The 18,365-nt window shown below is 36.8% G+C and overlaps 1 protein-coding gene across 4 annotated transcripts in view; it reads right to left on the reverse strand.

Annotated features, from left to right (window-relative positions):
- Positions 1 to 18,365, reverse strand: part of LOC104851920 (cyclic AMP-dependent transcription factor ATF-7) — a 95,080-nt gene that overhangs the window by 55,568 nt on the left and 21,147 nt on the right. For all 4 annotated transcript variants that reach the window (XM_010609314.2, XM_010609315.3, XM_033763659.1 and 1 more), the window contains one exon: positions 17,093 to 17,161. In XM_010609314.2, the coding sequence (XP_010607616.1) occupies positions 17,093 to 17,140 (48 nt within the window). In that variant the 5' untranslated portion in view covers positions 17,141 to 17,161. The remainder of the gene's footprint in view (positions 1 to 17,092; positions 17,162 to 18,365) is intronic.

An 18,365-nucleotide genomic window follows, 5' to 3' on the forward strand; every position in this document is an offset into this window, starting at 1 on the left:
GACAAAGATTAAAACCAAAGAAAAAAAAAAAAAAAAAAAAAAAAAACAAAGATACTTAAAGGCAAAAAGCATGCTCTGGTGAGAATGAATAAGCATTAGAATCAGAATCTACAGATACAGCAGAAATGTTGAGATTATCAGACCAGGAATTCAAAAAAACTATAATTAACATGCCAAGGGCTTTAATGGAAAAAGTAGGCAATATATAAGAACAGATGGATTTTATAAGAAGAGGGATGGAAATCCTAAGACAAAATAAAAAAGAAATGCAAGAGATAAATAATACTGTAACAGAAATAAAGAAAGCCTATGATGGGATTAATTAGTAAATTGAGTAAAGAACTAAGTAAAGAATCGTTGAGCTTAAAAAAAAAGTATTTTTGATATGACACTAGAAATGTCTAACATTGAAAATCAAATTTAAAAAAGACAAAATAACCGTGGGATAATTATTTAAAATATAATATATGCATAATGGTAATATGAAAAGAAAAGGAAAAGAAGCAGTATTTGAGACAATAACTAAGAATTTTTCACAGTTAATTTAGATACCAAACTATAGATCCAGAAAGCCTAGAAAACACCAACTAAAGAAAAATAAAAAACCAAACCTGCACTGGGCACAGCATATTCCAACCTGAAAAAAATCAGAAATGAAGGAAAAAATTCTTGAATGAAGAGGAGAAAGAAAAAAACACCTTACCCATAGAGAAGCAAAGACAAAAATACCTATAATTTCTCCTCAGATAGCATATAAACAAGGAGAGAGTGGAGTAAACTATTTACAATGCTGAGAAAAAGGCCAAAACAAACAAACAAACCCTGGGCTGGGGGCATAGCACAGAAACAGTGCTCTTATCTAGCATGTGCAAGGTCCTTTGTTTGATTTCCAGCGTGGGTGGGGGGAAAAGGAAGAGAAAGTAATGGATAAAGATATACCATGCTAAAACTATGTCAGATGTAACAGACTATAGAACAAGGAAAGATATTAAAAATAAAAAGGGGATTCCATAATGATAAAGTGGTCAATGCTCCAGAGAACACTTTAATGAGCCTAAAACAAAATTTAAGGGGAAAAACTGACAGAACTGCAAGAAGGAATAGACAAGTCTCCCATTATAGTTGAAGATTTTAATACCCCTCTATCAGAAATGGACAGGGAAAAAAAAAAAGGGATTCAGATACAGACCTTATACTCATCACAAAAGTAGTTAAGCATATGCTTGAATCCAATAGCGCCATCAGTCAACTGCATATTATTAAACATCTATGCAACAATAGCAGCCAATATATACTTTGCAAGCTTGCATGTAACATTCACGATGATAGATTACATTCTGGGCCACATAACTAACACATCTTAACAGATTTAAGAGTAAAAATCATGCAATGTCTGTTCTCCACAATGGAGAGGTTATGCTAGAAATTAGTTACAAAAAGGTGGAGAGTGAGAGATTTAGCTCAGCAGTACAGTGCCTGTCTAGCAGGAGTGATGTCCTGAGTTTGATGCAGGATACCTGCCCCTCAAAAAAGATGGAAAATCTAAATATACCTTGAGATTGAACAATCTACTTTTATATAAACATGAATCAAGAAATCTTCAGAGAAATTTTAAAAATATTTTGAACTAAACGAAATACAACTTACCAAAATTTGTGGGATGCAGCAATAGCAGAAATTAGAGGAAAATTTATAGCACTGAATATAAAATCAATAATCTAAGATTCTACTTTAGGGCTCTAGGGAAGAGAGCAAATTAATTCTGAAGTAAGCAAAAGAAAATAAATAATAGAAATCAGAATAGAACCTGAAAAAAAAAATCAGAATAGAAACCAAAGAAACTGAAAGTTAAAAAATAAACAGAAAAAGCTGGGGATTTAGCTCAGCTGCACCACACCTGCCTTGCAAGTGCAAGATCCTGAGTTTGATCTCCAGTACTGCAAAACAAACAAACAAACAAAAAACAGAGAAAAACAAAACCAAAAGGTCGTTCTTTAAAAAGATTAATAAAATTAGTAAGTCTCTAAGCTATGTAAGAAAATAGAGATAAAAATTACTTATAATAAAAAATGAAAGATGTGTCATCAGCCAGACTCTCATGGACATTAAAAGGATAATAAAAAGCTAGGCATGGTGGTATATGCCTGTAATCCTAGCACCCAGAAAAGCTCAGGCAGGAGGATCTCAAGATGCAAATCAAAAACAATGACAAAGTAACACACACTTTTCTTTTAAATTTTAAACATTTTTTTTTGGTGTTTTGAGACAGGGACTTGGTATGCAGCCCAGGCTGGCTTTGACCTTGTGATTCTCTTGCTAGGATTAAAGGCATGCACCATTACACTTACTTCTACACACCTTTTAGAATGTTCCAAATCCAAAACAGTAGGCAATGCCAAATGCTGAAGACATGAGCAATAGGACTCACATTCACTGTGGGTGGGGATGCAAAAATGGTTCGGCCACTTTGGAAGACAGGCAGTTTCTTATAAATCTAAACATACTTTTACCAAATGGTCCAGTAATCATGATCTTTTATATTTACCCGGATGAATTAAAGAAAACTATTGGCTACACAAAAGCCTGCACACAGATGTTATCTTCATATTTGCCAAAACTTGGAAGCAATCAAGATGTACTTCAGTAGGTGAAAGAATAAACTACCTGACATCCAGACAATGGAGTATTATCCAGTGTTGAAAAAAAATGAGCTAATTAAGGTGAGTGTGGTGGTGCACATCTGCAATCCCACCTGCTCAAGAGACCGAGGTAGGAGGGTTCCATGTAAGTTATTTATTTATTTATTTGTTTGTTTATTTGTACCAGGGATTGAACTCAGGATCTTGTACTTGCTAGGCAGGCACAGAGCCACTGAACTACATCCCCAATCCAGGAGGATTCCAACTTTGAGTTCAGTCTGGGCAACTCAGTGAGACCCTGTCTCAAAATTTAAAAATTAAAAAAGCACTGGTAAAGCACCTTGTCTAGTACGCATGAGGCCCTGGGTTCAATCTCCAGTACCACAAAAACAAACAAACAAACCCACAACAGTGCTAGCCAAGCTGGGTGTGGCAGTACACACCTGCAATCCCAACACCCAGGAGGCTGAAGTGGGAGGATTGCAGTGAGTTTGAGAGTAACCTGACCTACACACTGAGTTCAAGTCCAGCCTGAACTACACAGTGAGACCTTGTCTCAAAAACAAACAAAAAAATGCTATCCAAGTCATAAAAAAGCATGGAGGAAACTTAATGTAGTGCTAAGTGGCAGAAGCTAATCTGAAAAGGTTATATACTATATGACTCTGACTGTATGAAGTTCTGGAAAAGATAAATCTATAGAGACAGTAAAAGATATCAATAGTTTCATTGGGGAAGGGAGGAACAGGCAGAGCATAGAGGATTTTTAAGGCATTGAAATGCTTCTGTAGTAGACACTGGTCATTTGTTAAAACCTACAGAACACACAACACTAAGAATGAACTCTAACGTAAAGCACAGCCCTTGGGAGATAATGTGTCAATATAGGATCATCAAGTGTAAGAAATACACCACTGTGGTGCGGTTTTTTTGTTTTTTTGCTTTGTTTTTTTTTTGGTACCGGGGATTGAACTTGGGACCTTGCACCTTGTGAGGCAGGTGGCCGAACTACTGAGCTAAATCCCTGGCCCTGTGGTGCAGTATGTTGATAGTGGAGGAGATTATATGTGTGTGAAGACAAGAATATATGAGAGCTTTGTACTTTTCACCTAATTTTGCTATGAACACATGCCTGTAATCTCAGCACTCAGGAGGCTGTGGCAGGAAGACTGTGGAGAGTTTGAGGCCATCCTGAACTACATAGTGAGTTCAAGGCAAGCTGAAATTATATAGTGAGACCATGTCTCAAAAAACAAAAACAAAACAAACAAAAAATAAATAAAATTATTCTAAAAATTAAAGTTTATTAATAAAAACAAAGTACAGAAATGAAAAGCTTGTTGCACATTTTTCACAGAGTGCTCCGAAAAGAGCCTGAAAAATTAAGCCTGAAGAAGAGTATCTACTGCTTATTATTTTAATGTTAAGACAAAAAAAGCACGGCATAACAGAGTGTCCAGGTTTCAAGCAAGAATTGTCTCTGACAGAGCTCCAATCCAATTATACCCTAGCACTGATTTCTCTATCACCATCTACCTCCTCTTTGTTTAGAGACAGCATCCACAACCTTCTGTTCATACAGTAGAGGAAGCAATTGCTTCCCAGAAAGGCTTAGACCACTGCATTTTCCTAGATAAAGGAAAAAACAAAAACCCATTCCACTCTGACAAACTGATTACTGTCTATGGAGGAGCAAAATGCCTCCCTGAGGACTAACAGAATAGCCAACAAGATACAATATGTTAAAACTAACTGCTGGCATGCTGAGAGCTGCCAGGTATGGTACATAACCCTCTCTCTTCTGGGCAGTCAAATGTGTGTCTACTGAGCCCGTCTAGCTGTAGCTTCAGTCTTCCCTCGCACTACCGCGATTATCTAAGTAAAATCTAGAAAAGAAAAAAAGGAAAAAGTGAAGAGGGAAAAGCTAAAGTATTGAATCTAATATGGTCTTTTATAAAACATTTAGATACCTAAATCCTTGAAATTTTTAGAGTAACTATTTTTATTGTCCCCTCAAAATACAAAGAGAACTTTGGTCTCTCCTTAATCTTAAGAAATACACAGAAATAAAGTAAAATGATATGATAAATGTCTGAAGTTATGAACATAACACAATGAGAAAATAATGCACACAGATTGCCTCTGTGTAAAACAAAATGATGCTCACTGAAGTAGCAGACAAATAATACTATTTGTCTAATCTGGTATTGATTTTTTTTTTTGGTACTGGGGATTGAACTCGGGCTCTTGTGCTTGTAAGGCAGGTGGTGGAACCACTGACCTAAATCCCTAGCCCTCTCTCATCTGGTATTATATAACTAACTATATGTATATACCACTACAGAGAACTTTAAAACTATCTCAATACTTTTTACTTGATGCCAATAACCTTCCAATGAACCCCCCTCCCACACCTTTGGTCAGTAAGTCTGTAATAAGAGACATAATTTGAAGGAAGTGAGGGTCAGTATTAAAATGCATTTTAAGCTGGCTGTGGTGGTACATACCTATGATCCCAGCATTTGGGAGGCTAAATCAGAAAGAACACTGAGAGTTCGAAGCCAGCCTGGCCTACATAGGGAGTTCAAGCCATAGGAATTCAACAACTATGCAGTAAAACCCTTCCTCAAAGATAAAAAATACATCTGCATCATCAATCATCTGATTAAACTGCCATTATCTGTTAATGTTAACCTCTAATGAACCAAACTTGTATTTTTGTTCTATGGGTTGCTGCCCTGAATCACCTTTTCTTGTACTTAGGTTTATAGCAATTCCTGGCATCTCACTCACATACCCATGCACATATATACAACTAACCAAACTATTAGAAGCACCCAGAAATAGAAAATGAAGTCTTTGCATACTAGAGAGATCATTTCCGTAGGTTGTGACCTTGCCCGTGCATTCTCAGTTCTGAAGCCAAGAAATTAACTTCATGATCAATGGTGGAAAAGACAAGACACTAGTCAGATATTTCCTACAATTGAATACAGAGTTAATTTCACATAGTCCACAGTTTCACAATGAATCATTATGAAAATAAGAAAGGAAATGCATACATTAAGTGATTTTCCAGGGGAAAGATAAAGATATTCACACAAAACATAAAAAGAACATCTTTACTATGATCAACTCAGACTACCTGACCTCCTCTATATCCCCAGACTAGGGATTGAACACAGAGCCTTTGCACTGAATTATGTCCCTCACCACACCCCTTTCTGAGGCAGGGTCTTACTAAATTGCTAAGTTGCCCAGGCTAAGCTTGAACTTGCAATCCTCCTGCCTCAGCCTCCCAGAGTGCTGCTACAGGCATGTACCACCATACCCAGCTTTACCTTATTTATTTTGATGCTTTAAATGTACTTCTACATATTTTTCTTAAATTATTTCACATAAAGGCCGGGGATTTGGCTCAGTGGGTCTGCTACCTGTCTCGCAAGTGCAAGGGCCCGAGGTTCGATCTCCGGTACCAGAAAAAAAAATTTTTTTTTTCACATAAATGTTTCCAGGCATCTACTTAACCATATATTTTCACATTCAACAATAATGATAAATGAAATGTCCACTGAATTATACCTCAGTTTGTAAGGGAAAAGGAAAAAGCCAATACGCAGAGATGATATGAAGTCAAAGGAAGACAGAATTTGACACCTGAGTGGAGAATAATTTTATTTTGTTTTATTTTATTTTGTGGTGGTGCTGAGAATCAAACCCAGGGCCTGGCATATAGTAAGTAGGTATGCTACCAGTTAGGTACATCCCTAGCCCAGAAGACTATTATTATTCAACAGGTAAAAATTTTCATGTAATTACATGCCAAAAATGTGAGTGAAAATGTAAGTTAGCAATCCCTGGGCAGCTCATAATCTCTCTGTACTGTTAACATATCTTTAATCAAAAACAGAATGGGGCTGGGAATTTAGCTCAGTGGTTCTGTTGCTTGCCTTGCATCGCAAGGTCTTGAGTTCAATCGCTGGTACCAAAGAACAACAAAAACCAGTATGGCAACCACTAAAACAAAAGCTCCACCACATGGCAATATCCAAAGATACCCAGATACTGTTTGACTTTGAAAGCTTAGAGGCTTAAAATTAAGATGAGAAAAGCTGGGTGTGGTGGCACATGCCTGTAACTCCAGCACTCAGGAGGATGAGGCAAAAGGATCACTGCAAGCTCAAGGCCAGCCTGTACTACAAACTAAGAAGAAAGAAAAAAAAAAGAAAGAAGGGAATATGCATGAGTAGGTAACCAGCCTAGAATTCACAAAGATGATATCAAAATGCTTGTTGGGAGCTAGGCATGGTGGCATATGCCTGTAATCCCAGTACTCAGGAGGCTGAGGCAGGAGGATCACTGTGAGTTCAAGACCAGCCTGGGCTACACAGTGAGTTCCAGGTCAGACTCAACTACATAGTGAGACCTTGTCTCAACCCCTGCCCCAAATGCTTGTTGAGGCCTACTGTAGAAAATGCTAAAGCCCTGATTGCTAGGTCCCAGTTTCCTAGTTTTGTCTACATTTCTATTTGGGAGAGAATTAGTTTTTAGTTGGGTGTGATGGTGAATGCCGGTTATTCTAGCACTCTGTAAGGCTGAAGACTACAAATTTCAACTCAGCCTGGGCAACTTAGGGAGATATTATCTCAAAAAAATTTTTTTAATTAGTTTTTGTTGGTTGTGGTGGTGCATATTTGTAATTCCAGCACTGTGGGAGGCTGAGACAGGAGGATCACAAATAAAAGTACAGCCTGGGTAACTTACTTATCAAGATCTTACTCAAAAGAAAAAAATAGGGCGGGGATGTAGTTCAGCAGTGGAGAGCCTGCCTGGCAAGCATGAGGCCCTGAGCTCAATTCCTGGCACCCCTAAAAAATAAATAAATAAATAAAAGAAGAGAAAAGAAAAAAGAAAAATAAAGAAAAAAGTAATGTTTAAAAAGGCTGTAACATAGCTCAGTACAAAGACCCTGGATTCAAGCTCAGTTTGAAAAAAAAAAAGAAGAAAAAGTAGTAGGATTGAAGATGTAGTTCAGTGGCAGAGAGTATGTTTAGTAGGTATGAGGCCCTGGGTTTGAACCTCAATACCACAAAATAAATAGATGATAGATAATACATTTTTAAAAGACAGAAAGCCAGTACTTGGGAGGCTGAGGCAGAAGCGCTACCACAAGTTTGAGCCAGCCTGTGCTACATAGTAAGTTCAAGGCCAGCCTGAATTTCACAGAAAGACTCTTCTCAAAGAAAAAAAAAAAGTTACCAAGGGATCAGGAGGAAAAAGGAAGAGGAGGGAGAATTATTTGTATTTTTAGAGTAGTAGAACTATTCTGCATATTGTAATGGCAAAATACATGTCATTACACACTTGCCAAAATCCACAGGATACACACATAGAGTGAACCCTAATGAAAACCATGGACTTTAGTCAATCATAATACATCAATATTTGCTAACCAATTATAATATACTGATGTAAGATATTAATACAGTAATAGGCAAAACTATGAGGTAGAGTGAAGGGAACTCTACTTTCACTCTACTTTTATGCAAATGTACAACTGCTCTAAAAAATAAAATATATTTGTTTTGTTTTGTTTTGTTTTTTGGTACCGGGGATCAAACTCGGGTCCTTGCGCTTGTGAGGCAGGCCACTGAACCGCTGAGCTAAATCCCCGGCCCTAAAAAATAAAATATATTTGTTTTGTTTTGTTTTGTTTTTTGGTACCGGGGATCAAACTCGGGTCCTTGCGCTTGTGAGGCAGGCCACTGAACCGCTGAGCTAAATCCCCGGCCCTAAAAAATAAAATATATTAATTAAAGAAAACAGAAGAAACACTGGTTAATAATCCTCACTGGGAGCTGGGTGTGGTGGCTCATGCCTGTAATCCCAGCTCTCAGGAGGTTGAGGCAGGAGGATCACTGTGAGTTCAAAACGAGCATGGGATACATAGTGAGTTCCAGGTCAGTCTTAACTACACAGTGAGACCCTGTCTCAAAACCAAAACCAAAACAAAACAAAAAAATCCTCACTGGGTACAGGGACTAAGAGTCAAGACAAGTTGTACACAAAAGAAAGGAAAAAGTAAAAATTTTAAAATTTTATAAAGCTATAGGGCTTGATCTCAACCTGGGTAGGGCAGTAATTAAAGACAAAGAACAAAACTCAAGGACATGAAGGAAGGAGAGAAAGACAGCTTTCACAATGTTATTTTATAGTGATTGGTATGCAAGCAACTAAAACAAATTTACCTCCCTTAGAGAAAGAAAAGCCAAGAGGCTTGTAAGGGACACTAAGATTCTCAGCAGAAAAATCCACCCTGATGCCTTTCCCTGTAGCCAAGGAATCGCAGAGGGTCACTAACCAATTGTGTAACCTGTGCTGGTGCAAATCTTTATGGTAGGTGGAGCTATTTTTCAGGAAAATCAAGGGATAACTGCCCAGTATCAAAAGATCTGACCCGTGATAAAAGGTGAGGGTGTTCCTTTTGTCACAGGATGATTCTCTCTAGAATAACATAAATAGCTCTTCAAGCAACTGCATCTTGGGCTAGGGATTTATCTCTGTGGTGCCACTGCCTGCCTTGCAAACACAGGGACCCAACTTCCATCCCCAGTACCAAAAAAGAAAGAAAAGAAAAAGAAAAAGAAAAAGAAAAAAGCAACCACATCTTTGATAAGCAGAACTGCAACTGTGACAGCCCAATCTGCTAAATGCTGAACACAGCTTTCAGCTTTCTACAATGACTCAAAGAACACAAGCAAGACTACAAATTTATTTTGTTGATTTTCCCAGCACAGCCCCTCAAGTTTTTCAAAGGCAAAATGGAAGAGCTCTTTTCTTTCAACTCAGGGAATTGCAAATTCTGCCTGGGATCTAAAGATAAAACTGTGTCTGCTCAAAATCTGGCATAATCAATCTGAACAGCAAAGTTTAAAATCTGGAATGATTTCAGCCTTTAGAGCAGAAGTTGGTGCAGCACTTCAATCTGCTGGTAGAATAAGTAGCTGCACAGAGCACATGGTATGCCAGACTGGGAATGAGCTAATTTCACAAAATCCATTTTCTTTCCCTCTGTACTTTCACATGGCCATTGCAAATCCAGATTCTTACCCAAGCACAATTTTGGCAGTGAATTTCACTGTACAGAGAAATTTCAAAATAAAACACAAAGATACTGTTACAAAAGAGATAAACACAAAGCTCCCATCTTTTCTCCAAGATGCTTTTATTTTTAAAATCCTATCATTAACACAATTGAATAAGAGAAAATTTAAAAAGCAAAACCACCTTATAACAAACTATTAATGGCATTTCCCCCTCACAATTTGTATGTCATCTTTTGAAGATGAGTTTTTTTTTTTAAAGAGAAAAGCTTTCTACATTTTAACTCAAAAGTAATAGTCATGTGCTATAATTTAAAGGATGGCACCTCTATGGTTAAACAGATTCAGCCCTCAACAGATAACTATAAACACAAAGAAAAACAAACCACAAAAATTTAATGGTCATGAGTTCTATTTTAATTTTTAAAGACATATAATGTTGTACCAAGCAAGTACTCTCAAATAGGCACTGTAGCAAAGGTATCAGTAATAGCAAAACATAGCACAGAAAATTAGGAAAAAAGCTTTCTTCCCAACAAAAGGAAAAACAACTATTTCATAAAAATTAATGGAAAAGACAAAAAGATATTTTGCTTATGAATATATTTTAAAACAATATACAGTATGTCCGAAATTTCTAGACATCACTAATAGCCTGAAATTTAGTTAAATATCTACTAAGACTTGCAACTGTAATCCTCTTACAGCAGTTTGTCATTTGGTTGTAAAGACTCGATTAAGATAAAAATCTGGCTTTGACCAAACTGCAGCTGAAGGAGCCTTTTTAAAAGTATTATAAAATCAATTTTTAAAAGGGGCATTCTGGCATATGGTTAAAAGGATTAAGTTTGTCCAATTACAACCCTTTGAGCAGAATGTTGCAGTTCTCTTTCTTCTCTTCAGAAAGATTTTCTGAAAAGCATTTTTAGCACCTTGTTCATAATGCACAATTTATTGGCATTTCTTTTCCTTTCTAAATGGCTGGGAGGGAAGAAGAGCTTCACAGTCACTGTGTGTGCTTAGTAATGGCACTTTTACTTGTCATTGTACAAAGCCTGTTAAATATTTACAACACAGACAGCAATATCCAGTTCTAAACACCCAGTTGTGAGTTTGAATTTTTTTAGAAATAAATCTATGACAAGTTTTCCCCAGCAAAACGACGGAAGACTTTACTCACAGCTTCAAGAGACCCAATGGGTCCAAAGGAGCAGTTATAGGCCATCTGGTGATTACTTATTATTATTTATACAGCACTGTGGATGTACACACAGATGTGTTATGAATCCACATACAGAGAGGCCCTAACAAGGACTTCAGACAGAATGTGACTGCTGAGCAAGTCAATCTGCATTAAAGAAATAAGCTAAACAGAAAGAGGGAATACACTGGCTGTTTTTTTATCTGCTGCATTAGCTGGAACAGTATTTGATAAAAGAATGAAGAAATCTACATAATGAGAGTATCTTGTAGTCAAAACTTGGCCATATGTGGTTTTTTGGGGGATGACAAAAGGATAAGTGAAGGACAGGCTTTCAAACTGAGAAGGCACTAGGAAGAGACCCTGTCCAGAATTAGGAAATCCTAACTGTGATACAAAGATACAGGATTTGATTTTATTTTCTACCAGAAATTCTCTGGGCACAAGTTTCAAGTACTAAACTATACCCAAGGAAAACAAGAGTGAATAATAGAAAAAAATTCACCATACTTTCACAGATAAAACTCCAATTAGGTTCATATAGCTTTTTGGGGTGTGAAGGAGATGACAGACTGCAGTAAGAATGCTTTTAATATGATGTGCTCTTAGAAAAATCATAATAAATATAAAAAAATCAACCACACGTTCCTAAGAGCAGTGTCAAGACTGCCAGATCTGACATTAAGAAATGAGTTTGCTGGTTCCCTTATTGTTTTTCTTACCTTGTGGGCACTGTGAACAGTTTCTCCTCTGTTATGCCCCTCTGCCATGTGCCACTCTGCTTTGGAGCCACTTTGGACTGAAACCTTCACAAACAGTAAGCTAAATAAATCCTTTCTTCTTAAAAAAAAAAAAAGAGTTTGCTGTTCATACTTGCTGTTAATACTTTCTACATTTTAAAATTCCAGCACTGGTTTTTGTCTACATGATGGTCTACTTCCATTACATGTTACATAAAACTGCAGTATACTCAGAGTGGACTGAAAATTATTATAAAAATCAACATATTACAACAAATAAGTTTAGCATTTGGGCTAGTTGTGTATAATGCAGTGCATTTTCAGCTGCCTGACAGCATGCAAGCACTCTTACCAGATGGGAACTAGATGAATTATTGAATGAAATATGAATTATTAAATGAAAATTTGAATTTTTTTAAACTCTTGGCAGAGGGTGAGGAAGAAACGCTTATTTGTTTGCCTGAAATTGCCTTCACCTGTCGTAGCATGTAAACACAACATATACCACCAGAAATGGGATTTACTAGAGCCATTTCTTGCCTTGTTATTTTCCAATTCAAGACGCTCCCTTAACATAAAGAATTAGTAATCAGCACCAACTCCTTCCTTGCTTTTCTTTTGTGCTAATGCCAAGAAATAGGGAAACTTGCCAAAGGAATAGAATGAAAGATCCTGAATCCCATTGTACCAGTATGGTGCTTTTAATGGGAGGCCTGGGATAACAGAATAATCTCTATAGATTTGTGTTATATGGGCAATAAAACATATACCTTTGCATCATGCCAGCATTTAACCAATCATAGGAGCTATTTGTTGCCTCATATATTACAAAGCAATAGAGATTTAAGAGATAATGTTCACAGAAGCAGAGGATAGAAAGCAATAAACAGCTTTGGAGGTTGGTTAAATGCCAAGTGAAGCCAGGACTATGGCACCATAAACATTTTTCCTACTACGACAAGATAAGGAGGTACAAGAAGCTGCCACCACAACTAGGGCTCCATTTTATTCTTGGCTTTTGAAAATAAAAGCAGGCCTTGTAGGTCCATGTTAGTTTATAGGCTTCAAGTCTCAGAAAGATATGAAGAGACTTTCAACCTGTATCTAGATGTCCTATGGGAGATCTGAGAGTAGCATCTTCAGCCCCTTCAGGTTATGACAGACCAAAAAAAAAAAAAACAAAGTTTTTTCCATTAAAAAGACAGAGCTGATATAGAGTGGAAACTTTTCTCAATGGCTGACAACAGGATTATGCTAACCATCCATAAATGGTATCTCATCAGCGCAAATGTGTTCCTGTTCTTTAGGAAATAGACATTCTATGTAATAAACTGAAATGACCAGCTTCTGCTCAAAGACTTGATGGTATCCAGAAGGTCTATTTAAATTTGCATAATTTGTACTGCAAACTAGTGTCATATTTGAGAAGGAATATAGGAGTATGAAATGTGCTGTCTCCTGGTAATAAAAAGTAGGCAAAACCCCCAAAAAGGTAAGTTATCTAACTGCATACACATGAAATAAAATCTCAAATTCAAGATACTGACAGAGTATTCATACCTGATTCCACATGTAATAAAACAGCTTTGTAATCCGTCTTCAAATAAAAGTAGCCTCCAAAGTGTTAAAAACTTAAAAGACTAAGCAAGATGTTGATGCATGCCTATAGTCCCAGTCACTCAAAAAGCTGAGGCAGGAGGATCACATGAGCCCAGGAGTTCAAGAACAGTTTGGGCAACATAGTGAGGACTTCCAGAAACAAACAAATAAGCAACTTAGAAGACTTCCCAGATTCAAAATAAAAATATATTTCTATTATTTTAATGATGACACAGATGTAAAGCCACTTTATAGTCACAATGTTTTTAAAAAGATGCTATTTTAGAAACATTTCAAAAACCATACAACACGATGTCATCAGTCCTCTGCCAACAGGGTATCTGGGGCACTATTGCCTTAACAACACTAACCTATTCTCAGGAGGCCACTCTATTAACAACTCCTGCTACCACATTCCATAGAGTTTTTAGCAGAAAAAAATGCTTTTCCAAGTTCCTCTTCACGAGGGTGATGAGGCCTCAAGAGAAACAAAGAATCTCAACAGGGGAATAGAAATAAGAAAGCTAAGAAACCCTTTCACCTGTCTTTTCAGTAAAGAATGCAGACAACACATCCTTCACAGCAGCCATCTTAAAAAAAAAATTACATGCAGCATATTTAGAACTCAGCTGTGTCACATCAGACTTACTGTTGGGAAGTGGATCATGAACAGCATCCAAAAATAACAGCCATTAAAGACCTAGCAACCAAAACATGTTTATGTATCCATTGAAAGCCTGGTAGTTTTGATTATATAGTGCAGAGCATAATCCACTAGTCCATTTTAGGTGAATTGTAATTTCACCTTCCCTTAATATTAAAGCATAGGACGATTTATGATTTAGCGATACATAGGGTAAAGTCTGAACAGGGAGCAGAGAAATAACGCAAGATTCCTATAGTTTTGCTTGCTTGCTTGCTTGCTTTACAAGAACCATTTGCTTTTATTCCTTTTCTACCTGGTGGAAACCAATGCTTTTTGAGAATTCTCTAATAGAAGATTCTAAACCATGTCTTTCAAAAATTTTCATGGTCTTTATTACCCACACTGGGACTTACACATAGCCTCTTTTAGTATTCCCGGAGTAAGTAATTTGAGACAATGCTAAGTGGACTACAAATAACTTTAAGGCCTTAAAGTGGCTTCAGAATGAAACCATTCTCAAGAGATATGAGGAAGTTGGAAGACAGGCCAAGAGGGCAGTTAACTTTACCAAATTTATCTTCCCTGTCAGATTTTCACTATTTCATTTAACATAAAGTAAAAACACAGTACATCTTTTGAAACCCTGCTCTAGAGCTGTTTGTTACCAGATATTGGAAGAAATTTGGTAGGAGACTAAATATAACTTCAGAACTATAATCTGACCTGAACACAGTTTGGACACAAAAAGGAGGTAAGGGGATGAATCATGCTTTCTTCAAAGTCTTAAATTATAAGTTTTTTTTAAATCCTTTTTCCTATGAAACAAGTAACTTGAATCCAAAGAAATCACTAATTTCCTTAAGTTCCATACTCACCTTAGGGGGGGTGCTTTCAGAACCTAAGCCAGAGGTTATAATGAATCTTAACTAAAATACCAACACATAATTCAGAAATGAGAGGAAAAAAAGAAGGAAGAGGCTTCTGGTAAACAAAACCCAACAATACAAGGAGGAACCAAAGTAAAACATCCCTATCATTTTCTTACCTCTACTTGTGGGGGGGCATTTTAAAAAAGGCAAAAAGGGCTGGGGATTTAGCTCTAGAGCGCCACACCTGCCTGAAAAGCACAAGGTCCTGAGTTTGAGCCCAGGTACCACAAAGGGGGGGGGCGGAGAGGGAAACACAGAAAAAAACAAACACAAATTCCATAAACTTGTATCTCACAAATTTCAGTGATTACTACTCTTTTCTGACAACACAGCCTAAAGAGATGCTATTTAATTCTCAGAGAGTTTAAAAGATGCTTTACTTCTGTAATTCTCTTTTTTTGTTTGTTTGTTTTTTGAGACAGGGTCTCACTATGTAGTTGAGACTCATCTGGAACTCACTATGTAGCCCAGGCTGGTTTAGAACTCACAGCGATCCTCCTGCCTTAGCCTCCCAGTGCTGGGATTACAGGCATGCCGCCACCATGCCTGGCTGTATCTCTCATTTTCATCAACCTTTTTATTATCTTTGAGAAGTCCTTACGTCTAGGTGGTTTAAGCATACAACATATAAAAGAGGTACAGAGGTTGAGTAGCTTGAATAATAAATGAAATATAATAGTAAGTATGAGAAAAATATTCAACTGAAAAATAAAGATTTTTCAAGTAGATAAGTGAAGGGTACCAGGTATCAGTTGTGGGAGTCACGTTGAACAACAACAAATTCACACACAAAAATCTGGAGAGATGATGTTTAGAAGCATATCTTAATAAAATTGTTTGAAAAGTGAAAGGAATTTACACTATATTCCCAACTGACCCCTATTAGAAAGAAAAGAAAAGAAAAGAAAAGAAATGGGGGGGGGGAGAAAAGGAGAGGGGAGGAGGGGAAAACACACAGTTAAAAATAAAGTTTAAAACTTTGACACGGTGAGGCATAGTGGCAGTGCACACCTGTAATCCCATCACTTGGGAGGCTGAAGCAGGAGGATCACTGAGTTCAATGCCAGATTATGCTACAAAGTGAGTTCAAGGCCAGTTTGAACTACATAGTGAGACCCTATCTCAAAAAACAAAACAAAACCAAAAAAGGAAGGAAGGAGATACCCCATAGGATGCTGAATACTACAGAATGCAATGGCTATTTTAGTGTCTTATCTAAAATATTTACCATTTATTAAAATTTGAAATCTTTCTTCTGTCCATTCCTTGTCACCATCCTCATCTCATCTACCTCTCAAACCCCAATTCTTCAGATTCTCTAGAACTTACTCTTCATTTTGTTTAAGTATTTACAATGCTTAATAGAACTAGTCTGCAATCTCACACACCACCAGTAAGTGTCACTGGACAGTCACATGACATATTTCTAACTGAACAGAAAGTTACCCTTCAGGTTATAAAATGATTTAATGAAGACATATAAAACTTTTTTGTATTTCTTTTTTCATTCTTTGAGGATCATGGCATTTGGAGAAGGTCTAGGAAAAAGAACTAGTAAAATACAAAAAAAGGGCAATTTTAACAAAATTATTTAATTAAGAGCATAAATTGAAAAAACTGACATATATACATATATGCAAACAATTATGTGGCAGGTAACACAGAAAATGGTGCATTTCACAGCATCAGACAGGGGAAAATGTTTATGTGCTGATATGAGATCTCAAGTTCTATGCTGGATTTATAGATATCGCCCTTAGCTGTTAACAATAATTTTCTGAACCAACAATCAAAAGAAACATTTTATTTTAATTTAAAAAATTGAAATAGACTATAAAGCTAGGGGTCCACAATAAATGGGTACATTATCAGCTGCCTCTCCAAATATGTTAAGCAGACTTTTATATCCATGAAGGTTGAAGAGAAGATATTTATAAACTTGCTTTGTATTTAGATGGATAGCTTTAGGAAGGGGAGAGAGCAACATGTATTCTTCAACACTGTGCTGGAAAACAAACACTGGTAGAATAACAATATGGAAGAAAGCAAGGCAGATTTCATTATGGTAGAGTGCCTACACTTCCTCATAACTTGGATTTACACACTGCAAATCCTCTGATCTGATTACCTCCAGTGATCACGTAAAATACCGGCTTTAAACTCTTTGCCTTAGTGATAAAACAGCCACTTTGATTCACAACGAGACATTCACAATAAAGTATATTGTAAACGTACCTGTCCACAGCCCGGGGCATTGCACACAAACGGTCTGTCATCTCCCATATTTCATATAGCAGAGCGGAGCTGAGGAGGGGGAGGTAAGGGAAAAGTTATGTTAAATACGCTGGAGCAAAAAAAAAAAAAAATGTGCTTCAAAAATATCAAGCCTAGAAACAGGTGTTCCAAGAATGCCATCTATCAAAGCTATAAACACAGGCTACTTTGGGGAGACTCATTAGACAGGTGGCATATGACCTGCTATTCCTCAATTTAAACTTTTAATTAGAAAAAAATTAGACTTAAACAGTCAAGGAATTTGAAATCTTTGCTAGATTTTTCCTCTTTCTGTTACAGTATATAACACATTTCACTGGTTGAATTACAACCACTGCAGTTCCCTATGTCAATAAATCCACTGAATGTGTGATACGGAAGCCATATTTCTAAAGCAGAGAACACCAAAATTTGTCATTTAATTAATTAAGGGATTATAGGAGGGGTGCTCCATTTTACAGGGCCATAATCTGGCTCCCTAGTGTATAAACTACGAGACTGTTGGCAAGGGTCGTTTATCCCAGATTATTGCCAAAGAAAACAAAGCACCCATCCTATTGGGCTACATGGGAAATGATTTTCATTAATAAAAAAATAAAAATAAAAACCTTCTCTCCCCATTGGGAGCCCCCCCCAACAAATCGTCTCTGTGGCAAATGGAGAAATATCGGTGCCCTTCCCCCCTCTGATTCTATTTATGGCTAGGTTTTTAAAAGCAGCAATAAAACAAATGTCGACTCTTTGGGGGTTTACTGGGTGAATATGTTCCGGCTGTTTGTGCTGCTCTCGGCCAGAGCTCTTGGGCTGCTCTCTTGCAGCCAACAGATGTGTGCTGCTGCAGGGGATAAAAGAAATGGCACTAAAAGGCATCACCTTCCATCCTTTCTATTTCTCTGAAGAATTTAACAGAATTATACATTTTTTTTTAAATTATTGAAGTTAAAGTCTTGAAATGTTGCTAGAAATTCTTTATCAAAGAATAGTAATCCTAATTTGAATGTACTGGGAAATTTTCTCATTTTCCAACTAGGAATAAATATAGAAATGGGAGAGGAATAAGGATTAGAAATGCAAATCACTGTAAAAATATTCCTAAAAAGATAAATAGTATTTTAAAGGGTAAAAAAGAAAAATGGGTAAAGGGATTAAAAACAATTTTTAATAAAATGAACTCCTTGAGAGTATTTTCAAAAAAACATCCATGACAGAAATGTATACAAAAGAATGTGAACAA

The sequence above is a fragment of the Fukomys damarensis genome, unplaced genomic scaffold (assembly GCF_012274545.1).
Source record: "Fukomys damarensis isolate Sample0158 unplaced genomic scaffold, DMR_v1.0_HiC HiC_scaffold_15, whole genome shotgun sequence".
In the NCBI taxonomy this organism is placed as follows: Eukaryota; Metazoa; Chordata; class Mammalia; order Rodentia; family Bathyergidae; genus Fukomys; species Fukomys damarensis.